The following is a 12,283-nucleotide window of genomic DNA, read 5'->3' as shown; positions in this document are numbered from 1 at the left end:
CAGGGTACGGTGCGCTTCTTTTGCAGGTCAGGTCCCATCTCCCAGCCATTTGGGCATCTTCTCTCCACTGTAGCGTTTCCAACACTTCCAATTTTGTACTATTCTCTGCAAGTCTATTATTTACTCGACTTGTCCTGATGTACCCTATTGGCTATTGTGCTTTCAGTCTGTTATGCCTGAGTCCCCAGCAGAGGGCCACGACCTGGGTGTCACCTTGAAGCAGAGCTCCTTGTGGGGGTCTCTGAAGACTGGTGGTACGTCAGACTCTGAACCTTTGTATACTCTCTCTGTGTTACTGTAACACCAGCGTAAACTCAGTTGCCACCAATTACAGCTGTACCCATAAACTTCTATGAGGATGGTGAAAGGAGTCAATTTATCAAGCAGCAAAAAACATATCTCTCACCGCTTCTGGATGGCGTTAAACACCTGCATGCTAACTTTTCAGACCCGTCAGAGAGGAGAATCATTGATGAGGAAGATCTTCCTGGCCCCTCCCCAGCAGGGTGCATGCCACCACTCTTGTTCTCATTAATAGACACAACAGTTAACAATGTTCATTGTAGATGTAGTGTGTTTAAGTGCTGCACACTTATGGCAGCGGTTTAGCTTTGCTGTATAGTGCTACAGTAACCAGCTGTGTAAATTTGACCTGCCTTATTAATACTTAATATAGTTTTTTACTGCTATATCTCATGCCCCCTGTGCAGTCTACCCATCTGATCCAGCAAAGTGATTTTGATCATTGTTAGATATGTAACCAATTCTGCTCTAGCTCTTACCCATGGCTTTCACCACATAAATGCTGCAATTCTATCGTATTTTACTATTCTATTGTATTCTGTTGTATTGTATCTACAGCTGTCCTTACATGGGAAAAAGAGGGACAAAGGATAAAATGAATATTGACATTTACCGCAGCTTTGGGTTATCGCAGCAGGAAATGACAAGGCGGAACTTCACCGCCATTGAGGGTTTTTTGCCGTAACAGTTCCTGAGGGATTGTTTGGATAAATTGCAACGAAACAACATTCTTTATTGCTGAGATAAGTAGCGTTAAAGAATCATGGTCAACGCCAATTTTAGTGTTGCCTTGAGAAATAGACTCCTCATCTCCAAGTTATTATTATTTTGTTTCTAAGCTATCACAAGGATTCAGCTCCATACAATTGGGTGTAAAGTGATAAATTTGGTCATCCAAATAGCTGTGTGTGTTTGGACAGCTTGACGGGCGAATATCTGAGACATTTTAAAATTATTTACACATTCTTAAATGTAGGAATATTGAATGTTAATTGACAGCCACTGTATTGATTTTATTTTCACCTATTATATAATAGTTATTTGCAAAATACAAATATTTCTGTACTTAAAATGCAAATACTATTTAAGTATCACATTTCTTGGCACATGTGCTTGCAAGTGCTACATTTCCTGTACAGCAGACTTTGGGTTTTCATGAAATTCTGTGGCTGCACCACACACTAACACCAAACTCTCACAAATACCAGGATGGCATGGATTGGTCAACTTGCTGATTTGTGAATTTAACCCCAAAAGCATTAATACTGTATATAAAACAAAATATTATTATGGACAAATGTAGAGCAGGAATGTGAAAATAAGCTAGCTCTACATTCTTACACTATTAATACACATAAATCCAAGTATTTCTTATTTTTGCAGCAGGTCTGTTAGAGGGTATTATATGTCAACATATGTACAGCAAATAATGGCATGACAAATTAAAAATCAGCACATGAAAAATGTCATTGTGAAAGACTGTTACCTTTGTAAGAAAGCTTGAGCCGAGGAATATTCTGTTTCAAGCTGTCAGTTGCTGGCAGACACATTAGAAAGACCATTGATAGCATTGTGGAGAAATACTGCGGTCTAAGCCATCTGCCGGGACATTTGTGACACTTCTTTCTCATGGCGCTGTATTTGGCACCTCTTCTCAAGGATTGTCTGTCTGCAAATAGAAATATGCCATTAGTATGACTTGTTATAGGAAGATGATAATGTGCAAAGCCAGTCACTTGGCTTTGAGAAAACATTCTCACTGGAATCCAAGAAATCAATACATTTTCCAACTGTATGTACTATTTTCTGGCTACCTTCCTAGTTCTGATTGTTCTTGGGCTCTCGTTCGTTTTCTCCCTTTCTAATTGTTGATTGGGTTATACAGTTCCTTGCAAACTGGTGTTTAGATTTATACCACATACCTTAATGGGTTTTTGTCAAGGCAAAGGAGGGCAATGCTTGGATTTATGGCATTAGTGAATTAGCCATGGGGGGCGGGCAAGTGGGCATGCTGTAGGGGAGAGAGTTGTTGAGACATCTATATGGGCCCTTTTGAGATAACTCTGCACCAATTTAAAGTGATAGCCACATTTTGAGCTGGAAACCTGATTAAGAGAATTAATGGTGGTACAAGTATCGCTGCAATCCTTCTGTTATCTCCAACTCAAGATGGTGATAACAGGAGAAAATGAATGAAAAAAAAGCGTTATTCTTAGAATAAATTTTTATTTTAATTTTTATTTTAATTTTTTCAGACAAAAATTTTTAAATATATTTTTTTTAAAAAATAAACATTTTAATCAATTTTTTTACACTTAAGTTATTATTTTGTTATTATTATTAGTAATATTAATGATAATAGTAATACTAATAATAATACTATTATTATTATTATTAGTAATAATAATAATAATAATAATAATAATAATAATAATAATAATAATTTAGAGCTACTGAATGCCCCAGTCTAGGCTTTCAGTTTCACTGTGCATATGAGGATTGACTAGCCAGGTCATACATGCACATAACCCTTCTGACTGGCCCGGCACAGCAGTAAGTTAACCTTTACTGCTCCAGACCAGTGTCACCGAGGCAGCTGAGTATCACTCAGCTGACTTGACGAGATTTTAAAAATAAATTATGGTGATAGGGCTGATTTTCTATCTCCTATAACCTATCACCAGGTATTAATAAATAGATCACTCGGCTGTTTTTCTTTTTTTACGGTGCACCTGGCACATTTATTATTTCTTAAATAATGTGATCTATTGATAAAAGTAAAAGATAGATTCAGCAGCATTTTAGTAGTTTAAAAAAAAGGACGACCACTGCCACCAAAGCTTTGGGAGAAAGGTAAACCTTAAAGGCTACTTTCTTTTTTATTACCCAGTCACCAAACAGTCTCTTATTAGATGTTTTACAGACAGCAATATAGTTGTATAGATGTATTCGGTATGGTAGGTCATCTTTAAGGGGATTCTATGTTTTATATTGTACGCTTTGAGCGGTAGAGGGCAAGGCAGTATGCGTACTTTGACCAAAGCAGCGACAAACCAATTTAAAATTTCCCACTTGTCCATATCACAAATCCCAGTGTAAAGCCGTACTGCTATATTTGACAGCAATTTGGTTTAAAATTAGGATGCTGGAGAAACTCTTTAGTTCACATAATTATATCATATAGACCGGCGGTTCCCAAACTGTGCGCCGCGGCTCCCAGGGGTGCCGCGGCGCTGTCACTGGGGTGCCGTGGGCCAGCCCTAAAAAAAAGAAAGAAAACAGAAACTTACCAATCCGCGCGGCGCCGGGACCCAGCAGCCTCCTCTCTCCCGCAGCTGTCACTGACGTCATTCAGTGACAGCTGCGGGAGAGAGGAGGCTGCTGGGTCCCGGCATCGCGCGGATTGGTAAGTTTCTGTTTTCTTTCTTTCTTTTAGGGCTGGCGTCTGGCGCAGGGCAGAGGGAGAGGGATTGTAGCAGAGGAGGAGAGCAGAGGAGGGGGACAGAGAGCAGAGGAGAGGGACATAGAGCAGAGGAGGTGGACAGATGGCAGAGGAGGTGGACAGAGGGCAGAGGAGGTGGAAAGAGGGCAGAGGAGGTGGACAGAGGGCAGAGGCGGAGGACAGAGAGCAGAGGAGGGGGACATATGGCAGAGGAGGAGGACAGAGAGCAGAGGAGGAGGACAGAGAGCAGAGGAGGAGGGCAGAGGGCAGAGGAGGTGAACAGAGGGCAGAGGAGGAGGACAGAGGGCAGAGGAGGAGGACAAAGAGCAGAGGAGAGGGACAGAGGGCAGAGGAGGTGGACAGATGGCAGAGGCGGTGGACAAAGGGCAGAGGAGGGGACAGAGGGCAGAGGAGGGGGACATATGGCAGAGGAGGGGGACAGAGGGCAGAGGAGGGGGACAGAGGGCAGAGGAGGTGCACAGAGGGCAGAGGAAGGGACAGCGTGACAGAGGGGGCAACGTGAGAGAGGGCAGTGTGCCTGGATGCAGAGGGGGCAGAGTGTCTGGATGCAGGGGGGGCGGATTCAGAGGGGCATTTTTGCATACAACTAAATAAGTATTTCTGTCGTGACCTAAATACTTATTACAATTTTTTGACCCAACTACTTCTAAAACAGGACTGCTCAGTAATTATTTTGGAGGGGTGCCTTAAAAAATTTTGGAGCCTCTAAGGGTGCCGCGAACTGCAAAAGTTTGGGAACCACTGATATAGACTGTTTTTAAATATCCTCCCTTCCTGTTTATTTACTATGGTGGGGGTTACTCACTTTCAACTCCCATTATTTGCGCTATTGAGCATAATACCACTATAGCTTGGACCTCTTTCAATTTTTGGGCAGCTCTGGAGCTATGAGAATCTAACAAAGTGACTGCAGAGAGTCTATAGAAAAATAGAAAACCATTTTTAAAGTTTTCTGTAAGTATTTAGGTAATACTAGCACACAATGTTTGTGTTGCTTTTATAACATCAACATACCTTCAGTACTTGCCTCACCATGTTTGGACAACTGTTTGTGTATGATTGGTGAGAATGAGATACATTGTACGCCAGTTCATGGTCTTCACTTAATAACAGACAGCACAACCAGCCTAGAGCATCAATCAATTCACATAGTACATTGTGCTATCTCCAGAGCTATAAACCTATTTGTTAAGAATGGGATCATTGTGCACCATGTCATATTTGTTTACTTTTACTATTCTCAAGGGTGATGTTTCTCGTGGATATAGTAATAAAACAGGATGCAATTACAGCACACAATTCCCAAGAAATGTTTTTGTTATTAGACGCATGAAATCCTCTGGCATCTAATGCAGCTAAGTAATACAATTACAGGTTGGTGAATAGCATAGAATTTCAGTTCTTAGGTGGGATCTTTTGAAGTAAAAACAAAAGTTAATGCTCAAAAATTCCTAACAATCCCTCCCAGCTGCTGTTATCTCCAGCTGCAGTCGAACAATCTGTGTTATGAGCATAATTTACATTCCCATGAGAATTAAATGTTTCTTGAAATAATTTCAAAAGACCCCTTTCTATTTAGGTTTGTGTGGAAGACAAGAATGTGTTCTGTGTATGCAAGAGAACAATGATGATGGGTTATGCAATTTATAGAGTGAATGCTCGCAGGCACCGAATACTGCTCATCTTCCAATTTCCTTGTATGTCTATTAACACCCTGATCATCCTTGTGAGTGTTCCCAGGATGTTGTCCTGAATCCAGCTTTGTGACTGCTTTATGGTTTCTAACAAATGGCTCTAATTATATAGAGTCATGTGCTGATTGTAACATTTCTAACTAATTAAAACCACGTAGGTTTTTAAGAGAAATACCTAAAGAGAAATAATTACTCTTTGGAGTCTACAGCACTGACAAACAATACAATACTATCTTATATATACAATGTTATGTGAAACAGAATTACACATACTGTCTGCTCAAAGTTTTATACTTCTGCAACCATATGTAATGCTCCCAACATTAGTAACGCTTGCCTCCCGGTGACCTCACCTAGGAGAGAGGCGCTAGCCTCACTTAGAGCTGGTCATGCAGACAGTCATGTCACTGAGTGGGTGGGGATTTGTGTGAAGCACTGGCCCCACCTATAGGAGGCTCTATTTAAGATGTTTCCCACATTCAGGGAGAGGTGGTCATCTTCCCTGGCAAGGGTATATGGATGTCCTGAGGCTACAATAAATAATGCACAAAGGGTGATCCCCACCTTCAGGGTTACATCAGAAGATAAACAAACTGCACCAGATGGGGAGGCATCACTAAGCAACGGAGGGCAGTGATAGAAACCCAGGCCTTAAGGTGGTAGACTGTTGCCTGTCTGCAACATGGAGCACCAGTATTTCAAAAGGTGAGTTCCCTGCAAGTAAGTCCTCATAGAAATAGGTAAAAAGAGCTCACTGTGATAGTTCCCTGAGTGAGAAGTGTCCTAAAGAAAGGGGGGCCACCTCAAATAGGCAGCGTGGCTAACCTTAGTACAATATCACCCTGGATGAGGTACATGTATTAAACTGCAAGCAGTCTGATAATCTTCTAGATGGGGGAGTGTGGCTAGTTCCAGCATGGTCACAAAGTAGACTGCATGGGAGCATGGGAAGGATGACATAAAACTACGCACATCCGTATTCAACAAGGAGCGGATGTAAAAATACCTACGTTGATGAATACGGGTCCAGTTCAGCCCTGCTCTAACAGACAAGACACTGCAGGATATGTACAATACGTATGTAAAATATAAAGTCCCAAAAGAACGCACAGAATAAAAAAAAAAAACTTTTCAATTATTGTTACCTGATAATAATATAAGAAGAGAGAAACCTAATAGGTACTAGTTAAGAATAAATAATAATATCAAATTCAATGAACTATAATTATAGCAGGATAAATCAAAAAAGGTGATTAAGATACACCTGCAGCACTCCACATAAAACAAGTACTATAACTTCTTAAACCAATCAATAGAGAAAGGGAAAAGACAAATGGCAGCGCTGGTAAATCTTTAAACGCACAGTGGGCCAATAAAGCATCACCTATAAACAATAAAATTATAAAAGTAGAATTTTTTTTATTAACTAATATTAACAGCTATAAAGACCCAATGATGATCAAAAAAGTGAGATGGTTTTACACAGCTATTAGGTCCATTTGATCATTTCAGATAAAAGGGGGTTTATGCTACTGGCTACTGTGTTATGTATGGGTTTACAACATATGACACGTAAAATAATAACGATAAAAGCAAACAATGACAAAAAGCACCTACTGGACATGATATGTATTAAAATACTATAGGCAGCTGATGCGGTTTGTTGTTTTTTTTGTTTTTGTTTCAGCAATATGGGAAGAAGCAAATCTACTTTGCAAATTGTACATTAATGTACATTATTTGGACAATGGTGCCATTTGTTCATACCATAGAAATGTAACATGACACATAAACCCCACACACTGAGTATAATGTTCAATTTGTTTTATACTTTGCAATCCTTTTATTTAAGGAGTATGTGACTTTAAGGAGCCTGAAACATTGTTCTGTGGTGTACAATTAAGAACTATTTACCAACTGTCAAAAATAATAGTTCACACCAGATTATCATGGACAGCAACAAGATGATTATCTACTCCAATATTTATCACATTGAATTAACCTTGGACCAACAAATCAATTGATCTAAAAGACCAATTCATTGAGAAAGTCACTAGTAAATCCAGAAACAGGTGACTATAATAAAATGAAATATTTGGCAGTTTAGCATATCTGGATTATACATTTCTTAGTTTTCACATATTAGATAAACATTGTGACTTTCAAAGGTGCAGGGTTTAAAGGAGCAACGGGTTCAACTTGTATTTGAAAATTTACAAAGCAGCGGTTAAACATCCAGTTTTACCCCTTACATTAAAATCCCTATCCCTGGGTAGCACTAGTCCCCGCCTGGTCCTGGTTCACCTGGCCATTGGGTATCAGGGTTAAAATGTTAAACTTTAGTGAATGTTATTGCGTGCTGGCGCTTGTACAAATACAAGTGCCAGCATGCACATGGGCTCAAGTGCATACTAGGAATTGTAAAGCCACTGGTAAAGCTTACCTTTATTACCTCTCCTTCTATTATTCTTTGCCTTCCATGCCCTAATTGGTTATTGTCCTCCATCTTGCTATTGTCTCCCTGCTTATTCTTACCTGTTATCCGCTGTCCTTACTATCTTACTGTTCTGCTATCATTCTTACCTGTCTTCATTGTCCTTATTATCTCACTGTACTGTTGTTCCATGCCCTCCACGCCCTAATTCGTTATTATCTTCCACCTTTTCATTGTCTTCCTGCCTTTGATCTTACCTGTTTTTCACTGTCCCCACTATCTCACTGTTCTGTTACTCTCTCATCCTACTATGCCTCCCCGCTCTCACTCCATACCCATACTCTCCCCCCGCCCTACCTCTCCCGTTCCTCCCCGCCATCCCCCGCGCGCTGCTCATCTTGCTAACCTCATCCCCATTTCCCCCCTCTCCTCTCCCCCTTTCTTCTGTGCCCTCTGGAATGCCAGATCCGTCCGCAACAAGCTGACTGCTATCCACAACCTCTTTCTATCCAACTCCTTTAACCTTCTTGCCGTTACTGAAACCTGGCTCTCCGATTCTGATACTACTTCCCCCGCTGCCCTCTCCTATGGTGGCCTCTCCTTCACCCACTCCACCAGGCCTGGTGCCCGCCCTGGCGGTGGAGTTGGCCTCCTCCTCTCCTCCACCTGTACTTTTCGTGTCATTCCCCCTGAACCCTCCCTCTCCTTCTCCTCTTTTGAAGCTCACTCCATCCGCCTCTTCTACACCATCCATCTCCGCGTCACTGTCATCTACCGCCCCCCTGGCCCCACCTCCCTCTTCCTTGACAACTTTGCTAGCTGGCTTCCTCACTACCTCTCCTCCGATCTCCCCTCGATCATTCTCGGTGACTTTAATATCCCCATCGACAACCCCACCTACCCTGCTTCCAGCAAACTGCTCACCCTCTCTTCCTCCCTTGGTCTCACCCAATGGACCTCCTCCTCTACCCACTGCCTTGGTCACTCCCTTGATCTTGTCTTCTCCTACCTATGTAATCTCTCCGACTTCTCCATCTCTCCCTTTCCTCTATCCGACCACCATCTTCTCTCCTTCTCTCTCTCCTCTTCTCCTGCTCCCCTCCCCCTGCACAAACCTACTCTGTCCATACGCAATCTCGATGCTCTTGACCCTGCCTCTCTGTCCTCCTCTCTCGATACCCTCCTTTCTCCCCTTTCCTCCCAGGCCTGCCCCAACCAGGCGGTCTCCCTCTACAATCACACCCTCACCTCCGCTCTGGACGCGGTCGCCCCTGCCCACTCCGTCCACCCCCGCTGCTCCAAACCCCAACCCTGGCACTCCAAATTTACCCGCTTCCTCCAAAAATGCTCCCGTTCCGCCGAACGTCACTGGAGAAAATCCCGCTCCCTGGCTGACTTCCTCCACTTTAAATTCATCCTTTCATCCTACAGCTCTGCCCTCTCACTCGCTAAACAATCTTTCTTTAAATCCCTCATCTCTTCCCAGTCCTCTAACCCCCGCCGCCTCTTTGCCACCTTTAGCACTCTCTTGGCCCCCTCCCCTCCCCCCACCCCCTCCTCCCTGACTGCCTCTGATTTCGCCTCCTTCTTCTCCTCTAAAATCGAGGCCATCCGACTTGAAATCTCCTCCTCCACTCTCTCTTCCACCCCTCCCACTCTTCTGTCCTCCCCCCCAACCACCTTCCCCTCCACTCCTTCCGTCCCACCACCGGCGAGGAAGTCCACTCTCTCATTTTATCCTCCCCCCCCCACTACCTGCCCCCTGGATCCCATCCCCTCCCACCTTCTTCGCTCCCTTTCCCCCACCACCTGCTCCCACCTCGCTCACCTCTTTAATCTCTCCCTCTCCACTGGCATCTTCCCCTCCTCCTTCAAACATGCTCTCGTATCCCCCATTCTTAAGAAACCTAATCTCGACCCCACTTCTCTCTCGAACTATCGCCCCATATCTCTTCTCCCTTTTGCCTCCAAAATTCTCGAGAGGCTCGTCTGCAGCTGTCTCACCTCCTACCTTTCTGAATACTCCCTCCTTGATCCTCTCCAGTCTGGTTTCCGCCCTGTCCACTCCACTGAAACTGCCCTGGCTAAAGTCACCAATGACCTCCTCTCTGCAAAAGCCAGGGGCCACTTCTCCCTTCTCATCCTCTTTGACCTCTCTGCAGCCTTTGACACCGTTGACCACCCCCTCCTCCTTCACACCCTCCAGTCTTTCGGCCTCTCCGGCCCAGTCCTGTCCTGGTTCACCTCTTACCTTACTCACCGTTCCTTCTCTGTCACCACCTCTGGGTCTCTCTCCCCCCCATCCACCCTTCCAGTCGGGGTCCCTCAGGGCTCTGTTCTGGGACCCTTACTCTTCTCTCTATACACCTCCTCCCTGGGTGAACTCATCAGCTCCTTCGGCTTCAGCTACCACCTTTATGCTGACGACACTCAACTATACCTCTCCTCTCCTGATCTTTCTCCCTCCCTCCTCTCTAGGGTGTCCGCCTGCCTCTCTGCCATCTCCTCCTGGATGTCCTCTCGATTCCTCAAACTTAACCTTGCCAAAACTGAGCTCATAGTTTTTCCTCCCTCTCATACCCCATCCCCTTCTGACCTCTCCATCACTGTCGACAACACCTCTATCTCCCCTGTCCCCCAACTTCGCTGCCTTGGTGTCATCCTCGACTCCTCTCTCTCCTTTGGCCCCCACATCCTCTCTCTTGCTAAATCCTGCCGCTTCCAGCTGCGCAACATCGCTCGCATCCGGCCCTTCCTCTCCCAAGATGCCTTATCCACTCTCTGATCATCTCCCGCCTGGACTACTGCAACCTCCTCCTCACTGGCCTCCCCCACTCTCATCTCGATCCCCTTTGATCCGTCCTTAACGCTGCAGCTAGGCTTATTTTCCTCTCTCGCCGCTCCTCTTTTGTCTCCCCCCTCTACCTAGCCCTTCACTGGCTCCCATTCCCCTTCAGAATCCTCTTTAAGCTCCTCACACTCACCTACAAGGCCCTCGCCAACTCCACTGCGCCCTACATCTCCACCCTCCTCTCTATTCATGCTCCATCCCGCCCTCTCCGTTCTGCCTCTGACCGTCGCCTCTCTTCCCCCCTTATAACCTCCTCCCACGCGCGTATCCAAAACTTCGCCTGCGCTGCCCCCCTCCACTGGAACAAGCTCCCTCCCTCCATCAGAACTTCCCCTAATCTGTCCAGCTTCAAACGGGCCCTAAAAACCCACCTTTTTCTTAAAGCCTTTCTGTCTCCCACTTAACTTCCTACCTTATCTTCTGCCTCTGTCCCCCTCTCTCTCTCTCCCCTGCGTCTCTCTGTCTGTCCACCCCTCCCCTTAGATTGTACGCTCCTCTGAGCAGGGCCATCTCTCCTCCTGTTTCCACCACTTCTAACTCTGCTCTCCAGCTACTTAGCCCTCCTCCTCGAGGGTCCTCCACCCCACGTCCACTCTCGCTCCCTCCTCCCCCCTGGGGGTCTCCCTGTCTTCCGCGCCCTCCTTCTTGGGCCCCGTCGTCTGCGGATCCTCCCTCCCCCTTCCCCGCCCTCTCTAGCTGTGCATTGAGCGTACTGAGTTGCTGTGTTTACTGTACTGTGCTGTCTCCCATTGTATTGTGATTTTGTTTGTCTCTGTACGGCGCTGCGGATGCCTTGTGGCGCCTTATAAATAAATATTAATAATAATAATAATAATAAAAGCTGGCCACACACAGCAATATCATGAAATTGGTCTAAAATCTTTACATTTGTGGCCCCAAATTAATTGGTATACCCAAAAATTATCTAATTGAAACTAATTGGATCATTTTCAGGCCCATAAAAACACTCAGTAGTTGACCCCTAATTACCTATTTTTCAGTCACCTGTTCCAAGCACAATAGTATCCTTCTGTGTCATGTGGTCCATTTGGCTATTATTATGTGGGGCCAAAATAGAAAATGACCCTTTTGCTCAGCACTCGGACCAAGTGACAGGACTAGCTCATGTGTGACCAGCTTAATCATAATAAAAGATAATGAAATCAGCCTTTTTAGGTAGTCTTTTGCAGGTAGATTGCACATCAAATATATATGTATAAAGCATCAGATTAAGGATGGTAATTTTTAAATATATATTTGTAATTACAAGCTTTTACTAATGCACTTTGTATTTTAGATTTAGGGACCTATATATATCAAGCCTTAACTCCTTCAAAAATGGCATTTTTGTCAGGAGACAGGCTAATTTCAGTATTGGGGCTATTTATCAAAGTCCTCGTGCTGGTAAGGACTATCGCCGGTGGTAGACTTCACCTGGGAGCATCCAGCAAAGCTTCCCCATGGCACTACCGCTGTTGTCCTTTGATTGCTACTACCTGCTATTAGCAAAATAAAGCATTTATCTTTTCTTTTATATA

At 44.3% G+C, this 12,283-nt stretch overlaps 1 protein-coding gene across 1 annotated transcript in view; it reads right to left on the bottom strand.

The window, feature by feature from the left end:
- The window catches only part of SEMA3D (semaphorin 3D), a 150,852-nt gene that overhangs the window by 106,215 nt on the left and 32,354 nt on the right, over window positions 1-12,283 (bottom strand). The window contains exon 2 of the mRNA XM_075208692.1: window positions 1,790-1,972. Coding sequence (XP_075064793.1) covers window positions 1,790-1,934 — 145 coding nt within the window. The 5' untranslated portion in view covers window positions 1,935-1,972. The remainder of the gene's footprint in view (window positions 1-1,789; window positions 1,973-12,283) is intronic.

The sequence above is a fragment of the Mixophyes fleayi genome, chromosome 4, assembly GCF_038048845.1.
Source record: "Mixophyes fleayi isolate aMixFle1 chromosome 4, aMixFle1.hap1, whole genome shotgun sequence".
In the NCBI taxonomy this organism is placed as follows: domain Eukaryota; kingdom Metazoa; phylum Chordata; class Amphibia; order Anura; family Limnodynastidae; genus Mixophyes; species Mixophyes fleayi.
The sequence above is the reverse complement of the archived record's forward strand: the minus strand, read 5'-3'. Positions and strand labels throughout refer to the sequence as shown.